Raw genomic sequence first — 20,501 nt, 5'->3', positions numbered from 1 at the left:
GGGACCTTAAAGCTCATCCAGTTCCGATCCCTGCCATGGGCAGGGACACCTTCCACTAGACCAGGTTGCTCTAAGCCCCGTTCAACCTGGCCTTGAACACCTCCAGGGACGGAGCATTCACAACTTCCTTGGCCTGTTCCAGTGTCTCACCATTCTCATAGGGAAGAATTCCTTCCTTATATCTAACCTAAATCTCACTGTTTAAGTTTGAACCCACGATAAAAAAACACGAAAAGCTGGAAAATGAGAACTCGCTGCACATCTAACAGGGAAAAAAAAGAAGGGAAGAAAAGTCCTACAGAATTTACTGGTGTTTTAGTCTCATAAATGGCAAGGGGTAGCATGGCTTGAGTTGAGAACCATTGAGCTGCCTCAATCACCTCGTTGAGCTGAGATAATGTAGGAAGCAAATCCTCAGTTCACCTAGCTCTTCCTCAATGTAGGACATGGGTGGCAGCTCCTCTAAGATTAAGGTGGCAAAACTCTCCCATGGCTTGGGGCTCAAATGGTGGCCGTCCACAGACCATCCTGAAAGCACATCTGAAGCAGTAGAATAGGAAACATGGAGATGAAATGTGGCATCAGTTGGATGACACTGGGCATCAGAGAGAAAAGCTCTGGTCTTTCGGTCACTTGCCGTGTAGCACAGGGATGGATAACCCTACCTCCATGGATGTCCTGTCCCACTCACCTCTATCTTTTCTGTCAATCCATACACTTTTGGCAGGAGGGATTACCTGTACATTGACCAGCTCAGTAACACTCTGAGCTTAGATGCAAATGCTGATCTTCAGTGCAAACAAAAAGCAGTTCTAAGCAATGTTACACAAATTTAGATGGCTAAGTATCTGTTCAGGGATCCATAACAGCCTTTGGGATTCACAGAGCGATGTCCAAGAATCAGTAAGCAACTCCAGCAGTATCACATCATTAATATGACCACCTTCGCAAGTGGTCGTGTCCCAACGCAGGGCATTTCTTGCTGAAACACTCATATTGGCAACTCTCTTGTGCTTCCTGCTAACCAATTTAGACATTACACAGGCAAAACGCATTCCCAGACACCACAAGGGAACTTTTGTTTGAAGCAAAGATGGACTAAATAAACACCTCTGAATCAGTAGTGTGGATTTAAACCACAAACAAACCCGATTCAGTATGTTTTACACTCACTATCCTATGGGAGAGCTTTTAGGTATCTGTCTTCTATCTGTTTGCACACAGAATATTTCTAACAGTGGCAGTGTTACAGCACTTTTGCAATATCTCTTTATATCACTGCAGTGATTTCAAGTCACAATTCAGTCCCTAAGGGAAGGCACCATGTAAAGTTACAGGCAGAGCCCGTCCTGAAGACCTACACATTGCATAGGTGAGGGACATGTAAAGGTTCAAGGCTACACATGTGCCCAAGGTCAAACTGAAGGTTTTATGGCTGAGATGGTGACAGACTTGAGAGCGCCTGACTGTCAGCATTCACTGCATCACCCCATGATCATCTGCAATCCAAATTTCCCTCTGCATCTGTCCCTGCCCTAATTCACTCCAGTTGCCTGTTTAATTAAGATGTGATATATGGGACAATTGATTAACACAGGCTGCACTGTGAAATCACTGCTCTCCACTGCGAATTCCAATTTCAGATTAAAAAAGCAAAGGAAACGCTGTAGGTTTTCCTGTTTCAGTGAATAGTTGCCTTTTCATGTAAAGAAACTCTTGGAGGAAAGGCCTTTTGGTTCCTCCTGTCCTGATTGCATTGGTAAAAGATGCTCAGCAAGGTTGTTTTCAGTCACTAGCCTTGCTATCAACCAGTTGCAGTGCACTGGGATCCATTCTCCATCCATAGGATAATGCATATGGAAGATGTAAGCCATCCTGAGAGCTCCTGCTTAATGCTAGCCCTAAACCAGGAAGGGATGATGAATGGCAGGAGGAATGCAGGATGGAAACTGCAGCTTCATGGGGAAATGAAGGCTCCAGGGATGTGGAAGGAGTTTTGGGATGTGGCAGATGTCCTGAGATGCAGAAGATACCAGGGTTCAAAGCCTGGTCTCTGAGCTGAACTATCTCTACTCCACCTATACATGCTGCAGGGTCCTTCTGCAATATGGTGCTTTCTTCTGACAAGGTATTTGCAGTCCCAGCATGGAAGATAAGCCCCCATTTTCCCAAGTAACAAGAGATAGAACAAGAGGAAATGGCCTCAAGCTGCGCCAGGAGAGGTTTAGACTGGATATCAGGAAAGATTTCTTCACTGAAAGGGTTGTTAGGCATTGGAAAAGGCTGCCCAGGGCAGTGGTGGAGTCACTGTTCTGCTGATAGACAGGGTACGCCATAAAGTGACCACATACTAGCTGTATAATAGGCAGAGTCTAATAAAAAAGTCCACTAAAGCCAATAAGCACACTAAAGCAAGCACACTAATGTGAATTAGGTAAATATCTCTCTATATATAGTGAATAAGTACAATAAAGCAAATCAGAGATATAGGTATTTAAGTACTGAAGAAATTTAGCAATGCATTAAATCATTACTGTATAGAGAGAACAGAGATTAAGAGAAATACATCAGCAATTACCCCTGAATCATCATCCAGGCCCACGCTTCCAGCTGGGAAGCCCCGCTGCAGCCGATGCCAGGAGCCTCAGGTAATTGGGACAATTCCTACATGGTGCATCCACCCATAGGTGAGGCTTCTCTCATGGCCACAGGAGGGTCCCGTTTTTATACCCTTATCAAAACAACCAGCTTTATGCCAGATCTCTTACTGTTTAGTCGTGGGGCCATGCAGTTTCTTATGATCTCACCGTTGTCCACTCTGAGAGCGTTGGCCAGGAGCCCCACTGCAGCCAAGTATGAAGGTCATAGAACGGCTGCACACCTCTGTTCTCCTGCCTCTTTACAACAAACAGTCACGATGAACATAAACATATATACTCTGTCAAATACACTGTGGCAAACAACATCCTTTGTTATGGTTCTCAGTCATGAGAGGGAATCAACTCCCAGCTAGGTTCCCATCCATTACAGTTACCAATCCCTGGAGGTATTTAGAAGACCTGTAGATGTGGCATTTAGGGATATGGTTTAGTGGTGGACTTGGCAGTGCTGGCTTAATGGTTGGACTTGATGATCTTAAAGGTATTTTCCAAACAAAATGATTCTATGGTTCTATGATAAGTCAGGGTCCACCAGGGGCCCTGGAGAAGGGCTGTAAGGTCTGAATCAGGTCAAGGCACCAGGTCTTACCAGCCAGCAAAGGGAGTAAATACACCCAATAAATGAACTGTGCAGGACTGATATGTTCAGTTAGAGATGCTTCAGATATGCAGGAAATGATCTGCAGAGCCTGAGCCCCAGCACAGACACACTTGTATGTATGTCCTTCCCTGGAATTGCAACCATTAGCACAGACAAGGTCGTTTGTTGTTGTGGCAGCTCTCCACAATGTCAGTGTCTCAATGGTCTTGGAAAGAAATAGTGTTTTCTGAGTATCAAGTCTTTTTAGGTGCCTCAGATTAGATAACTAACCGAAAAGTCATGCTAACAAATTCAGCCTGATACTAGGAAGCTGAATGCAAGAGTAGCTGTTGCTGTTGTTCACCAGCATAGCTATGCTGTGCTGCTTGGGGTGTCAGATGTAGCCTACATTTGCATCCAAATTTCCTTATTTGAATACAAGACCATGCTCTGGCATTGGCTTGAGGAAACTCTAGCTTCCCAAATGGGACCTGACCCCACTTAGCTACCTGATCAGCTCCTTCTGCATGTCCCTTCTACCCTTGTAGCAACACTACATGATTAATGGATCTTTCTAGGAAGGGTTTCCAGGATCACCTGTCTCAGGGACATCTTAGGTCTGCAGACAAAATCATGCGAAGACAGAACAGTGAGCACACCTGGGCTGCATCCACATCATTTTAAGTCATCTGAAGTCTTAAACCAATTCTGTCTAAGCCTGCGTCCTGTGTATAATTAACAGAAAAAAAAGGAGACAGTCTTACAGCATGATTAATCTGACCCCTTTTAGACTTCTACTTTAAGATTAAATTATAGTCCTGACTGACAATAATGGGCACCTGCAGTAAGCAGCTTGTATGGAAACACCTACTCTGTAGATATTTGTATTTCATCCAAAATTCAACCTCTGAAGTGTTATAATCCGAATGTTGCATGAGGGCAAAGGAACAGGTTGCCAAAAGAAGTGCTCCAAACGCTCCATCCCTGGCAGTGCTCAAGGCCAGGTTGGACAGAGCCTTGGGCAACATGGTCTTTGTGAGGCGTCCCTGCCCAAGGCATGTGGGTTGGAACTGGATGATCTTAAGGTCCTTTCCAACCCAAAACATTCTATGATTCTATGATTCTACATATGTAGGCAAAGCCAAGAATTTATTGTTAGTATAATTGAAAACTTAACTCTCTAATTCAAGAATCATTATTAGTCTCAATCTAATTATTAGAGAAAAAGAAAGAATAATTCCATACAGATTAATTCTATACAAAAAAAGTTTCAGTAACAGTAGTAATACAATTAAAATCACGCTAGTTTAGTTTCTATTCCTTTTTCTGGTGTTAAGCTCACTCTTCCATTGCTCCATTTGGCCTTAAAATCATTAACTTTGGACTGCTGGAGAGGGTAACACCATAAATCATCAACCTCTAGCGCACTTCACTGGGAAGAATATGCTCTTTATGTAACTGGTTTATCCTGCCTCACTCTAAAATCCATTTTGGGTCATTTTTATATGTCTATTAATATGCTTTTACACTTGTCTCTTTTTTCATGTGTCTACAGATCCAGGTTACATCAGAATTTACTAGTATCTTAGATACTAGTTTCGTGCTTTGCTTTCTTTGCTAAAACTAGTTTTGTCCAGGTCCAGGTCTGCAGTTCTGTAACTACCCAGGGGTGATCTCTTTATAGCCCTGAGGTCTCCAGTGCCAGCTTGTGCCCCATCTTAGAATCATAGAATGGTTTGGGTTGGAAAGGACCTTCAAAGGTCACCTACTCCAACCCCCTGCAATGTGCAAGGACACCTTCCACTAGATCAGGTTGCCCAGAACCACATCCAGCCTGGCCTTGGGTGTCTCCAGGGATGGTGCATCCACCACCCCTCTGGGCAACCTGTGCCAGTGTTTTACCGCCCTCATTGTAAAGAATTCCTTCCTCACATCCAGCCTGAATCTCACTTTTTCAGTCTAAAACCATCACCCCTCATCCTATTGCAACAGGCCCTGCTAAAAAGTCTCTCCCCATCTTTCTTGTAGGCCCCTTTTAAGTACTGAAAGGCTGCTCTAAGATCTCCCCTTAAGGAACCTTCTCTTCTCCAGGCTGAACAAGCCCAGCTCTCTCAGCCCGTCTCCTGCCTCCTGCCCCATCCCTCTGATTATTTTTGTGGCCCTTGATCATTTCTGTGGCCCATTTTAATAAGCCAGACCATCTTCCTGGACCACCAGTCAGTTCTTCAGAGAGTATTTCAGAAGTGCCCAGTTAAAACACCCTCAAGGTAACTCCAAGCATTTTGCAATACAGCCCGTGTCAAAGTCTCTGTATAAAATACAGTCTGTATAAAACAAAGTGCAGATTCCCCTTGTTCACGGCAGCTTAATGCAGCCCTGGGAGGAAACTGCAGGTGTTTTTCCTAATTAGAGACACCCACACAGCACAGAAGAGAAGCACAGTCCTAACTATGCTCTAGAGAACAATGATGGGGGCTCCAGGGAGCCACTTGTTTCAGCTCGCCCACCTGGTTGAACAAGTAGCTCCAGCGATTTCCCTGCTCCAAAAGAAGCTGCTCTCCTGGAGTTCCCCCAAATACTTCCTAAAAGCATGTTTTTGCCTTTGGGGAAGAGCTCAGGCTACAGCAGCTTGAAGGTTTTTCTTGGGAACCCCAGGAAAGCAGGTCCTGCTGTGCATGGAAGTGCTACAAAGGCTGAGCTAGACTCAGATGGGAACATAAAGCTGTCCTGCTTTCTTCCCTCACCAGCACAAGCGTCAGAAAGATGCTTAGTAATTGGACCTCATCAGAATCTGGGATCAGAATCTTGGATCCCAGAGTCTGGGATCAGAAAGAGCCCAGAACAGCTCATTCAATGCAGAAGTCTCATGTACCTCTCCCTTACAGTGGTTTCACACCCAAGTTATTCTGCTAACGCCTAAACCAGCTATTTCTGACGTATCTTTGTGAGCAAAAGGAGTTCTGTGCTCCACCTGTGGATCTCCTTTACAACAAGATTTAGGAATACCAAAGGCCTTTGCCTTCACATGCATTGCTCCTATGTATAAGCAGTCCCGAGGACTGTTGGGTTTCAGCCCATTTTCAGGACCAGGCTGATGGCCATGTTCTTCACAGATGTGTGCATGGCCTGGGGCACAGCTATGAAAGGAAGGCTAAAGCCCATGTGTGGTGTAGTCATGCAGGTCCCAGCTCTTGTTCACATTACCCAGAGGAGGACACGGGAGCTGGCAAGGGAATGGTTTTCTCAGCTCAGCTATTCCTAAACACAGCATGGAAGTTTAGAAGTGCTGCTGCAGGCAGGCTCGGAGCCAGCAAAGTGCCCACACTGCGAGGCTTATGAGTCTAAATCCTCTTTTCAGAGAGCAAGAACAGCTCAGGAACTGCTTCAGCCTTGGAGCTGGACCCACGGAGCACCACTCACCACCACTAAATGAATGCAATCACAGAACAGGTATCATGGAATAGGGGGATTGGCCAAAGTGGGGTGTTGTTATGTGCAACGGTACTCACTTGGTTTGTGTGGCAGTGTCCCACCTTTGAAAAAGAAGTTGGACTGTTCATTTAGTGCCACACTATCTTTATGAAGGTGGTATTGCAAACAGCACGATAATCTATTTTCCTCCCTTAACAGAACCCCTAGAGAATTAGACATCAATTTTTCATCCCAGATTGCTGAAACAGGAGGTTTCCCACATGCTGGCAGCAATCCCCTCCCTCCTACGACCGGTTTCTCTGGGATGATAAGTAAGTTCCATTAAGAAACTCCCCAGACTCTGCTTCCTAGACTCTTGCTACGACGTGTAGCTGAGATGTAAGCTCCAGCCACCTCCTCCTGCTCACAAACCATACTTTCCATGAGCTAAAGCAGAAATAACAATCAGCTTTTACAAGTCTCCCCCTTTTTCCTGCCTCCCTGTACCCGAGGTTCCTCCCCACACTTTGAATTAAGAGGTATGTCAGGCTTGTGGAACCAAGCCCAAACTTCCCTGAGAAAACACAAGAGTCAAGGGCATGTTTTGGGAATAAATATCAAAGCTGGCAAGCGAGGGTGATGGGAAATGGAACCAGCATTGTTGGGAGATGGAACCAACATTATTAGAAGCTGGTAGGAGCAAAATAAGAGGGCCTTTGCACAGGAGTTTCACACAGGACTCAGCCTCCTGCCAACAATATCTGGGGAATATTGCTCAAAGAGCATTGAGTCTCGAGCAGGGAAGAAATTAGAAGTGTCTGTCTCTGCCAGTCTGATAACACGAGGAATAAGAATAGAGTGAGAGAAATAAGTGTGGAGGGGAGGGGGGTGAAAAAAGAAAGGAGAACTGGGCAACGGAAAAGCATGTCAGAGTTATAAAAAGAGACAGAGGAGGGAATTTTATTTATGAGCTTTCTAAACGCATTTGCCATTATCGTAGGCATGAGAATATTATTCTGCTGGTGTCAGGGGGCATGTGACTGGGGCTCCAGCCGTCAGAAAATCACTGCCAGCTGACAGAGGGCCAAGCCATTGAGGGCAATGGGCCAACACCAATCACACTGTCAAGACATACACTTGCTTGTCAAGAGATTAGCAGTCTGGCCTCCGAAACCCTCAGAGAGCACTGGCTTCAAAACTGGAGACAGTCATGTGAATAGTAGTCGCTGGCAATGGAAGCGGTGGGGAGACATGCTCCTTTTAAAAGGGAATACAAGAAGGAAGGTGTTAAACTGTTGGCTCTGGTACATCAGGAGTATTGACAAGTAAATAGCATCTTTGCTCTGGTGGCGTTTCGAGAGAAATTAATTCATCTAGAAACACAGCTCAGCCTTTGATCAAACGGGCTGACGCACAACACAGACCTCTGAGTGCATCTCAGCTTTCTTTGGGAAGACTGGAATGAGACAGCAGCCAATATATGCTGGAGTCTTCCTGAATCTTATTCCCCTTTCAACCAAGCATCAGCAGTTCCTTAACCTATGTCAGTCATACCTGTTTGTGAATGGAACATGTGGTTTGGGCAGCAGAAGTGATGCAGACAATTCAGTCCTAGAGCAGTGCAGTTCCCCTGCTTGCCTAGAAAGAGAATGGCCAGCCCTGCGACCAGCAGTGCTCATTCTATGGGTTCTTTTCTTATTTTACAGGTCATAAACTAGACTTGGTTTTGAAGTCTAGCCTCCAAGGGAGTCACTGTATCCCTTTCCCGAGACAGTCACACTGCAGGTTCTACTAGAAAGCTACAAAAGTATTAGTATGGTCCCAGAAATCATACGGCGTTCACAGAAGATGCTCCAGGGTTTGTGCTAAGCATATTGGGTCAAGTTTAAACCACATATTAGTGTTGCCTAACTTTTAGCTCACACCTACTGGGGCATCTGAACTGAGAAAACCACTGAGTAATTCAGGCTACCCATAGCTGCCACTCTCAGCACTCACTACAAGGAGAAGTTGCCTGAGACAGTAGTTCAGTGTTATATCACGTTGACTTGCCACTGCAGCCATAATGCCTTAACACAGACAGAATGTGATTCATGTGCATGATGTAGCTTCATAGGTTGTAATTAGGTAATTCACATGGTGATTAAATATCTATGTCACACTTCTGGACACAGCTCTTCAGGAAAGTGTGTCATGATGGACCGCTCTAATGTACAGTTTTGGTATGACACATGTATGAAGTCTGATGTGTTAAATACCTGGACACTACCATGCCCAGAAGCCAACTCTATTTCATATAAACACAGGAAGTGTGATGGCCTCACCAAGGTGGCTAAAGCAATGGCTTTCTGCAGAAGTGGCTGATGCCACCAAGAAAGCAGGGTATAAAACCTCCAGAAAACTTTCTTTCCCTGTCTAGTAACAAGCTCTCCTACTGAGGCTGATCATCAAACATGCCATGGGAATAGGAATGACGGGACACAAGTCACCCCAGAAGAAAGCTGCAAGTGGAAATGTATTATGGTATTTTCCTGTGTCTCCTTTTATTCCCCTTCTACTTCATAGGTCTGGAATATCCAAGCAATGCTGCTAAAGTCAGTTTGAAGTGTCTGAGCAGTCTCCTTTATTCATGAGGTGCTACAGGGAAGAGTTTGGCTGAGCTGGAAGCTGAGAAGCTCATTGGTAATTAACTGATAGCCAGAAAAGTAACACAGGATTTTTGCCAAGTAAATAATGACTTGACCTCTTCCCTCTCCTCCTCCTTCCTGCACTAAATGAGAGAAATAGAACAATGGTTTCTTCACATGAGCAGAATGTGCTTCATTTCCAGGCAAGGTAGAAAGATTTGCATATGCTCGGGCTAACTATTCCATATTCTATATTCCCAGAGATGAAAGAAGAGGAGAGCAGCTGCCTTCCCCATGGTAGGTGCAATGCAACCAAAGGTATTTCAAGCATTCAATTTTCAAGATTTGACATTTTAATACATCTCTATCTGCTTAAAGCTGAGGCTTTGCTCCTAGTGGTTTTCCCCTGTTGTTGCTGAGGCTTCCAAGAGCAGCAATGGAAGGAAATTGCTTTTCCTATCTATGAGATGGAGTGCCAAGCAGCGCACAATTGGATGGGCAAGAGTGAGAGGTGGGATAGATCACCTTCCAGGTTCAAACACTGATTGATTCATTATAAAAGATATAGTGACCGAATGGTTTGCCATCACTTTCTTCCCTAAATTGAAAGTTATAAGAAAAGGGTGAGACAGCGGACATAGCTGATTCCTCTAAATCCATCCCCACTGGAGTTTTGGGGCAATAAAGCTTCAGCCCTTTTTCCTCACAGATTTCAGATTAACCTGTCTTCCAGCCGGTTTCTTGTTCTCGACAATATTTTGGAGTGCTTTTCAGAAGAGAGTAAGGATTTGGGATTCATGACCATCTGGGATTCACTGTGAGATAGAATGTTTGGTTCTGGGGCCCAGAAGGGGGTCCAGAGAAAGGCAACAGAGCTGGTGCAGGGCCTGGAGCACAAGTGTGATGAGGAACGGCTGAGGGACCTGGGGGGGTTCAGTCTGGAGAAGAGAAGGCTCAGGGGGGACCTTCTCGCTCTCTGCAACTGCCTGACAGGAGGATGGAGCCAGGAGGGGGCTGGTCTCTGCTCCCAAGGAACAAGGGGTGGGACAAGAGGAAACAGCCTCAAGCTGCACCAGGGCAGGTTTAGATGGAGATGAGGAACAATTCCTTCCCCAAAGGGTGCTCAGGCATTGGAACAGGCTGCCCAGGGCAGGGCTGGAGTCACCGTCCCTGCAAGTGTTCACACACCGTGTAGCCGAGGCCTCAGTGCCATGGGTTAGTGGTGGCCTTGGCAGTGCTGGGGAACGGTTGGACTTGGTGGTCTTAAAGGTGTTTTCCAACCTGGTTGATTCTATGATTCTATGACCTCAGTCAACTTCTTCCAGCCAAAAAAGCCAGACACCAAAGCTCAATTCAGTTGTGCTCTTGGATACAAAGCATCTGGGACATATGAGGTGTGACACTGCATCTAGGGAAGATCCAGTGACCCCAAGGCATCCTGCCTGGTCTTCACTTGCTGCTCTGAAACAAGTGAACTGAACCTTTAAGGCAGGATCCAAATTGAGATGAACACACCTAAATACTGCTACACAGTTCATGCAAGTCTCTTCATATTGAGCTCTGTGTACGTAAACCAGAAGGCAGAAGACGACAGCTTGCTATATTTTTCCTATAGAGAAAGCTGTTTACAAGTGTAAACAATGAATTGTTAGGGCTTTTGCTTCTCTAAAGCATGAGAAGAATTCCAAAGCGCAGAGGCAGACTGATTCCCAGATTCCTTTGAAAGTCAATGAGATTGAGGCACATGCCATTTTTGCTGTCGGAAAGCCTCCCTCCCATGACAGATATTCATTTGATATTTCATCTTAAACTGCTGTACATTCACCATCCACATTTTGCAGCTGATAAGGGCTCTGATTCACATATACGGGTGAATTAAGCTCAGATGACTGTAAAAGTTACTAAGCTGAGCTTAATTCACCCGTATTCACTCCATCCACATTTCTCACAGTATTGGCTGCTGCTCCCTCGGGAAGGGCTGAACAGCAGGTTTATCTCCTCCTGTACTAATTTCAGCCCTGCAAATTAGCGCAAACTGACATCAGTTTTATTTCATGCTAAGACAAAGGGTTGAAAGCTGCAGGTGCTTGGAGACATCTACGCACGCTGTCTGCTTCCAGGGTAGTCACCACTGGGTGCAGACAAGCTTCAGCTCAATCCACCCCTACAAGAATGCAAACATCCTGATTTGGGTAGAATGGGAGCTGCTGTGGATGTTATCACCTGCCTCAGCTTTTGGTTTGAAAGGTTTTGGGATACATCTCCATAGACCTGATCAGATAGAGCTGTGGTAGGAAAAGGATGGAGAAGAAAAAATGCTTCCCTAAAATCTGCTTTGAGGATTAGATATAGGGCTGAATCACGGAATCATGGAATGGTTTGGGTTGGAAGGGACCTTAATGCTCATCCAGTTCCAACCCCCTGCCACGGGCAGGGACACCTTCCACTAGAGCAGGTTGCTCCAAGCCCCTGTGTCCAACCTGGCCTTGAACACTGCCAGGGATGGGGCAGCCACAGCTTCTTTGGGAAAAGTCTGTGCCAGCGCCTCAGCACCCTCACAGGGAAGAGCTTCTGCCTCAGAGCTCATCTCAATCTCCCCTCTGGCAGGTTAAAGCCATTCCCCCTTGGCCTGTCCCTACAGGCCCTTGTCCAAAGCCCCTCTCCAGGTTTCCTGGAGCCCCTTTAGGCACTGGAGCTGCTCTAAGGGCTCCCCTTCAGGAGCCTTCTCTTCTCCAGGCTGCCCCAGCCCAGCTCTCTCAGCCTGGCTCCAGAGCAGAGCTGCTCCAGCCCTCACAGCAGCTTTGTGGCCTCCTCTGGCCTCGCTCCAGCAGCTCCACGTCCCTCTTGTGCTGTTGCCCCAGAGCTGGACACAGGACTGATTATCCTCTGCATGAGGGAACATCCTGTCCTCAGCACGTCACACCTCCTTTCCTAAATACCTGCACTCAGCAGCCCCTGTTTTCATCAACCCTTTGTAGGACTATTCAGGTTGTTGCATTCATACCTGAGCCCATCAGTGCTGGATGCCCACAGCAGCCACAGAGCTGAGATCTGTGCTGCTGTCATTCACTACCAGAGCCATTTGCCAAAATGCTTTCAATAACCTTGAAAATACGACTAGGAACAATCATATTACACTTGAGAGTTGATGAATATTTATACAGCTCTAGGACTTGAGTCCCTTTGATGATGCTTTACTAACTCATGACTCCATTTAGCTCCAGTGCAGACAGTTCTGCTTTCCCTAGCTATGAACAGGGAACCAATTCTGCTACAGTCTGAAGTTTCTTGGATCAGATCTTTCTTCACTAGGAAACGACTCCTCTTTTTCACTCATTCAGATACCAGTAAGTTTCTGTGATATTACCTCAGGTGTAATTACCGTCACCCCAACAACAGTGCTCATAAAGAGCCTTTAAATTTCAAGGCACTTTACAAAGAGTCTGATTCAGCCTCTCATAATCCTGCTTTTGGCGTCTTACTCATACTATCTGCATATAAATCAATGGGATAAATTACATGCTACACAGGATCAGCTTTGCAGGATCTAGAGGTGTTAATGACCTTTTTCTGTAACCAGTATGGACTAGACAGTTCAGAACACTGACAATAATGACATTTTGAGCTGCAGTGTTTGGAAACCAACATTATCATGGGATGTGAGGCTTTTGAGCCGAGAATGGCTCAGAATTCCACGCCTAAGATGTTGTATACACTATGACCCAATAAAATAAGATCCTAGAAGAGGCACAGGTTCATAATTAATGTAAAATTTGAACAGTCAATTTGTAGCAAAAAATCCAGCTTTATTTATGTGAGTGACACCTTTAGTTCATTATTAGAACCAAAACCATCAAGATTTTATGGCAGTTTTATCTTCCCCTTCGCATGCATACACTGATGACAGGGCTGGAGCAGTTCTGCTCTGGAGCCAGGCTGAGAGAGCCGGGCTGGGGCAGCCTGGAGAAGAGAAGGCTCCTGAAGGGGACACCTTAGAGCAGCTCCAGTGCCTAAAGGGGCTCCAGGAAACCTGGAGAGGGGCTTTGGACAAGGGCCTGGAGGGACAGGACAAGGGGAATGGCTTTAACCTGCCAGAGGGGAGACTGAGATGAGCTCTTAGGCAGAAGTTCTTCCCTGTGAGGGTGCTGAGCGCTGGCACAGGGTGCCTAGAGAAGCTGTGGCTGCCCCATCCCTGGCAGTGTTCAAGGCCAGGTTGGACACAGGGGCTTGGAGCAACCTGCTCTAGTGGAAGGTGTCCCTGCCCGTGGCAGGGGTTTGGAACTGGATAAGCTTTAAAGTCCCTTCCATCCCAAAGCATCTGTAATTCTATGATTCTATGAATATTTACATTCTCCATCATACGTAGCCATAATGAGTTCTAATCAATCTGTTTGTTAGGTCTCATTTTCCACAGAAATGAAACCAGCAGCAGCACAAGCCATGATAAATTGTTTACATAGAGCAGAGTGAGAGAAAAATGTTCTTATTTAGGTGTCATTCCCTGAATTCCATGCATCACAAAGAGAAACAGCTGAACACGTGTGATTTTTGAACAGCAGCCCTTTCCCATTCCCGAGTGAAAAAACCTACGGGATCCACACTCTGAATGTACTGGACATACCCCTCTAGTGGTGTAAGCTGACATGACTCAATCAACCTAACTCATCAGTTAAGCCATGAGGTTTCAGAGCAACATAAAACTGGATAGAAAGAGGATCCTTTGCCACAGGCAACATCAAGGCACAGGAAATTACTCCAGTGGCATGTCAAGTACAGCTTTAGCATACTGAAAATAAGCGTTTCAGGAGCTCTGGGTTTGTCTCTTTTCTTGTTATTTCAGAAACAAGACATTCCCTCCATAAGTCCGTATGAGCAGACAAAGAAAATCCAAAACCTAGACATAGGTTTGACCGTTTAGTAAGACAGACCACATTTAAATGCAAATAACTTCAGGCTGTCACCTTATAGCCAGTGCAGTAATGTTCACTACAGAGCACAGTTCAAGGTTACAGAGGGAAAGTATTGTTTTTAATATCATGGAATCGTTCAGGTACAAAAATATGTATTATTGTAACAGCTGAAAGGGTCAAAGTTGGTTTTGTGGAAGACTAATTTACCTTTACAAAACAGCTTCAGGGGGGAAAAGCGTGTTTTATAACAGTTTGTGGCTGCCTCTTCACTACCACCCTTCTGAGTGCAGTGACTGAGAGGTTTGCTAGAGTTCAAAAGCAGAGAATCAAACCACAGAGTAAGTCAGAAGTAAATGCATGTCGTGATGGAGAATACTACAGAGGCATGTCAAATAAATAGAGATTCCCAATGATTCAAATTAAGGGCTAGCTAGACATTTTTGCTTGCCTTTCTATGTAGGAAAAACAGAATGGAAAATAACCCATCTTGTTGTTGTTATCTACCCCATACAATCTGTCATTAATTTATCTTGTCTGGTTTTCAAGCCTGTTTCATGACTGATTTCCTTTCCTATTGTGGTGACAAATCTTCTCATGTCCAGCATGCATGTGATGAGAAAAGAAAGAAGCACCAATACTTTTAATAACTTATTTAAAGCCAACTGTAATTGACTACTGCACAAATTGCTTGTTTTTTCATACTATTCCCATTTTGTGTTCCTGGTGCACAAACGGGATATTTAACGCTTATTTCTTTAGTTTCTGAACAACACTAATTTGAAGCTTTTATTTTTCTGTTAAGAACTTTTAAGCTTAAAATGGGAACAAAAGACAGATCGGAGCCCTACAAACTCTTTTACTATATAAACTGAACCTTCAAATGTCCAAAAAACTAGTGCATCAAGCAGAATCCTCCTCACTGTTTACAACCAGTTTCGTGCTTCTGAACCAGTTCAGTACTCTTCCAGTCCTCAGTCTTTCAAAACTAACTCTGGGGAGGATAATCTTCTCTGGTGACATTCCAAAATCTTTGCGCTCTGCCCAGTCCATGATGACTTCTAGAATCCCTGGCCAACTGGGATTTCCTATTCGAGCTCGTTGTGTAATTAGTGCGGCCCGCTTACTCCATGTAGCATCAGTTGCATGACGTGTAGAGGAGACCCTGCCTTTGAACATCCAGCCCAGCACAGGGACCAGGGTGCCAGGAGGGGCTGTGCTTCAGTTCCAATCACTTCTAAAGCAGCTTGAACCCCTTCATAGGCTGTCAGTATCTCTTCTTCAGTTGGAGTATAGCTGGCTTCAGATCCTCTGTATCCCCGACTCCAAGCTCTGAAGAAAATAAAAGGACAGGTCTGCATAAAAAAAAATCCACCGTGATTTTGATGATATTTTGACAATTGAAATATTTTATCACTCGCTAAAATCAATTTTCCGTTGAAGGCTTTAAATCACTGTGGAAAATGTTAACTACATCTCTACCTGATGCTAGAAGCAATGATAGACAAGCTGAACTGCAGAAGGCAGGTTATTCTTCAAGCTAAATGTATACATTATGAAACATCAGCATTTACACTAGGAAAGGGCTGTGTTTAGATGGGAGTTTTTTAGCTTACAGAAGCACTAGTGAGGAGAAATAAGACGTTGAAAAGAAGTTTATATGCAGGTATAATCAATCCTGATGACCAGCAGGGTATAACCACCGTGTACAGCCCTCAAGGTCTGCCCCAAGCTTCTCATCAAGTCTTTAGACCTTATTCTGAAGCATAAAAACCACACGATATTATTAGGTTGTGCATTTTATTCCTTTCCCCATGTGTTTCAAGTCTTTCCCTTTTTAGCTTTTACTGCCTTTAGATACCAACCCCGCTTGAAAAGCACTTTGCATATTACGGGTGTAAGTATAGTACACGTAGTAAGCACTGAGGAAACTAAATAAGGCATCAGATGAGAGAAAACCCCCATGTAGTAGGCAGCGCTATAAAAAAACCTCCTCCCTCCTCCCAGCCCACGGGAAACACTTGCCTCTTCACTTAAAACACGGTCAAAAACCCTCCCTGCGGTCTACGAGAGGACAAAACACCTCTGTGCCACCAAAACGACCGGGGGAGAGTGTTTTGTCCAAGAAGGGGATGAGGATAGAGCCGCCCTGATGGTGCGCATCCTGCCTCTGCTCCACCGCCATAGCGCGGCCACCCGGAGCCAAACCCACCCCCCAGGCGCTCTCTCCAGTCAGATTTTCCTTAAATCTGCCTTTTTCACCTCAATTATTTTCCTCCCCCCCATGTTTTCCCCGCTTCAGACCCGCATCCGCAGGCCGCAGCCCACCGCCATGGCTACCCGTGGGTTTCCCCCCTGCTCCCTCCGCGGCTCCTCCCTCGGGCGGGCGGGCCCAGCGCGGTCCCCGCCCGCCGCCGCCGCTACCGCCGCGCTCCGGGCCCGGCGCCCTTCTCTTTCCTTCCCTTTACGCTCCGCTCCGGCCTGAAGCGGACGCAGCGATGGCTCCGGCCGCTGACCGGGAAGGTTATTGGGGCTCGCCGACCTCCACCTTGGATTGGTGCGAGGAGAACTACGCCGTCTCCTACTACATCGCCGAGTTCTGTGAGTGGCCGCCCCGGCCCCGGGGGCCGCGTCCCGCCGCTGCTTCAGTCACACCAGCCCCCCCCCCAGCCCTCCGTGCCTGCACCCCACCGGCTAGGCCCCACGGCAGGGAACCCCCTCACCCCTTTTCCTCCATGGCCCCTGTTCCCTGAGGGGGCAAATAGCGGGGTAACGGGGCCCCTGCCCTTTAGCCAGCCCCGATGGGTGGAAATGGGTGTTTTCCTGTCTCCTTCCTCCTCAAATCCATGTCTTAAGGAGGGGGTGGTGTGGTCTCTTCTCTTCCCTGTGTCCCAGTGTGTTGTTTGAGTCCCTCCATCCCAAGTGTCCCCCCTGTGGCCTGTGTCCACAGTGATGGTGGGGCAGGAGGAGGGTGACCAGGGCCATGGGGAGGCATCAAGGGGCAGCTGATGTGGGGTGAGGTGGGTCTCGGGGGGCTTGGTGCTGGGGCAGGGGTGGTTGTGTGGCACTGTGTGGATGGGTGAACCCAATTGTGCTTGGGTTGCTGTGCTGTAAAGCCACATGGATCTGCAGCTCTGCTCCCCATGAGATGGGAGTATGTGCCCAGCCATGGGCAGTCAAACCATGTGAAACTCTTCAGGGAGAGCAGAGAGGGAGAAGGTATCTTTGTATGGAAGAAACATCTTCATCCAGGAGAGGCAACTTCACCCAGCTGGACTTTGGTGGGTGTTGGCCATCATCAGGTTGCTCTGATGCAGGTGGTGGGAGTTAGAGTAGCTCAAAGAGTTGCTCTGTTGCAGGCTTTTAGGATAGCTCAGACCTATGGTAAGAGAACAGGCTGTTGTTTGAACCTCTAAACTCTGCTATTGAGAGGCAGTCAGGAACTTAGATATATTCAAGTGCATTTTAGGGGAAGAAGAGTCATAGAATAGCTGGGGTTGGAAGGGACCCACAAAGGTTGTCTAGTCTAGGGCCATCCTCAACTAGACCACATTGCCCAGAACCACATCCAGCCTGGCCTTGAATGTTTCCAGGGATAGAAGAAGGTGGTTTGACTACAGGGTCATTCAGCAGGTGCTTGAGAAGGGGTATATTGTGGTAGCTGGTGAAGGATCAAGCCCTCTATCACTGTTGTTTTGCTGAAAACTTGAGTGTTTTTGTACCCTGGGCAGTGACTTTAAAGGGCGTAGTAGTTGTAGTTATGTGCTGCCACCTGACAGACGCCCTGTCCTACAAGAGCCTTTCACATGTATAAGATAAGTGGCTGCTTTTGAAGTGTTAAGACCCTAGGAAAATAGTACTGAAGTGAATGGGTTCACTACCCTGAAGTGCTTGGAGTGGGCAATCCAAGAAGTCCTTTTGCATAGCTGGGATGCTTCAGCAGCGCTTTGGAAGAGCTTGGCATGCAGGAGGTAGAAGGTTCTGGGCGTTCATGCCAGGCTGCTGGTTACAAACACTGACATGGGTGAAGGACTGAAAGGAATAGTTGTGAAAGAGTTTTCCGAGTGTGGGAATGGGAAGGAGTACAGGATCTGAATGACACAGGATCTGAATGACAGTAGCATAGGCGGCATAGAAACTCCGAGGAAAAAGGATGTTGGTGGGGAGATTTATGGCTGAGAAGAGACAGGCCGGGCTGAAGAGGGAACAAAATTAGAGACAAACTTAGAACTTTTTAAATGGAGTGAGACTTTTGCAGAGTAGGTATTTTTGTGTCTTCCTCAGGGTAGAATGTAAGTGGTGAGCTAATCCTCCCAGGGAAGAGGAAGTGCTGTTGCTTCACCCATGTAGAGATAAATTTGGCTAGCATGTAAATTTTGGAAATAATCCCTGCATTGTTGGCCTTGTGAAGTGATACTTTTCATCTGCTTGTAGATTATGCAGAAGGAAGAGGAGATTAAGGGTAGGAGGCGGAGAGATGTGTGATCTGAAGAAAAAAGGACTGATTATAGACAGTCTGGTCCCTCCTCAAGGTTTCAGTGTTTGTTGGTGTGTCAGTTGCACTGAAATAAACATGTATAAGGGCTCTGCTGTAAATTAAAGCACTTAAATAGTCCAAGTTTAAAAAGCAAAACAGCAAATAAGCCCCCTTTATTTTAGGGTTAATTTAACAGTAGATAGTTTCAGTAGAGATACCAGGATTTTCTTTAGCATTAATTCTGTAATTGCACTTCTAGGGTCAGATGAAATAATTTGTTTTCATTATTTATAATATGAACCCACTGCGTTTCAGTCTTAGGCAGCAAAAGTTGGTTGGCAATGTATCTGTCATAAAACAACTAAGGGTTTCATAAAACAACTCTCCTAACTTCCTCTAAAATACTTCATGTGTAGCTAATAATGACTTTGGAAGATCAGAGAGATGTTACCCTGCAATCTAATTGCTCTAGCAGAAGAGCCGAGAGTATACTCACGGTCTGTGTGGCTCAGTGGTCTTCTGTCAATTGCCGTGCCTTTATGGCCTCCTTAATCTATCAAAAATCCAACTTCAGAGGGCAAACAAACCAGAATGTACATAAATACGTTTCTCGTCTCTCTCATTGTGGTCATTTTTGATGGTGCTGTTTTAAAAACTCATGCACAGCCTGTGTTATTTTAAATGTTACCTCACAGGCAAGTGAAAATCGGTTTCTGACTTCTCACTATCCTGATACCACTCGGTTAAACTGATGGTGAGGGTGCTGAGGTGCTGGCACAGGGTGCCTAAAGAAGTGGTAAATGCCCCATCCCAAATGCCCCATCCCTGGCAGTGTTCAAGGCCATGTTGGATGGGGCTTGGAGCAACCTGCTCTAGTGGAAGGTGTCCCTGCCCATGGCAGGGGGTTGGAACTGGATGATCTTAAGGTCGTTTCCAACCCAAACCATTCTATGATTCTATGGTGTTTAAAACTTTTGCATTAAATGTTTGCTACAAATAATTTAAAAGAAACTATTAGAGGCCCAACGCTTGAAGGATACTGGCAGGTCCAAATCAAATATTAAATTTTCGTTAGGTTTCGGGCTGAAGAGAAAAACTGAATGCTTGTTGTGCAAATTAGGTCTTTTGTGCCATTTAGCAATTTGTTTGTAATATGCTAATTTTGGTACCAATTGCTACATTGTGTTCCAAAAGCCTACATGCAGTTCTTTGCCATTCCCTCCTTAAAGGACTAGTGTAAATGACAGCAGCCCATCGATTGTATGTGCTCAGAGATGTGAAGGTGGTTTTTTGTAGCACTTCGTATTTGCATTCTCTCCATGTGCTCCAAACGCAATGACCTGTATTCAAATTCGTTTATTTAAATAATGAAAAAGGCTTTTTGTTGCCTTCCTGAGCCTGTACCTCACCAGTCTGCCTCCCTTGTGGAGGTGGATGACTAACTGCTCCACATCCTGCTGTGTAATATTAAACCAATGAAATGGAAAACTAGTTGAAAAGAATTGTTTTACTATCATAGAATCATAGAATCAACTAGGCTGGAAAAGACCTTTAAGATGATCAAGTCCAACCATTATCCCAGCACTGCCAAGGCCACCACTAAACCATATTACTGAGGGCCTTGTCTACATGGTTTTTGAACATGATGTTAAGCCCTGAAACAACTCTTCCATCCTTCAATGATTAAATCTATTGTATAGGGTAGTAATTCCTTTCTTCAAGGTTTCATAGGAGTTCTGGACTGACTCCTGAGTGCTAGAGATCAAGTAGTAGAGATGGGTTTTGGATTTAACTAATCTTTTCCAGCTCCCAGAGCTTGTATGCTGAATTTCCCAAGCC

General features: G+C 45.7%; 1 protein-coding gene across 1 annotated transcript in view; it reads left to right on the top strand.

The window, feature by feature from the left end:
- Positions 1 to 16,588: 16,588 nt before the first annotated feature.
- ACER3 (alkaline ceramidase 3) overlaps positions 16,589 to 20,501 on the top strand; it is a 62,914-nt gene continuing 59,001 nt past the window's right edge. The window contains exon 1 of the mRNA XM_030476345.1: positions 16,589 to 16,786. Coding sequence (XP_030332205.1) covers positions 16,684 to 16,786 — 103 coding nt within the window. The 5' untranslated portion in view covers positions 16,589 to 16,683. The remainder of the gene's footprint in view (positions 16,787 to 20,501) is intronic.

Source organism: Strigops habroptila, chromosome 2, assembly GCF_004027225.2.
Source record: "Strigops habroptila isolate Jane chromosome 2, bStrHab1.2.pri, whole genome shotgun sequence".
Taxonomy (NCBI): Eukaryota; Metazoa; Chordata; class Aves; order Psittaciformes; family Psittacidae; genus Strigops; species Strigops habroptila.
The sequence above is the reverse complement of the archived record's forward strand: the minus strand, read 5'-3'. Positions and strand labels throughout refer to the sequence as shown.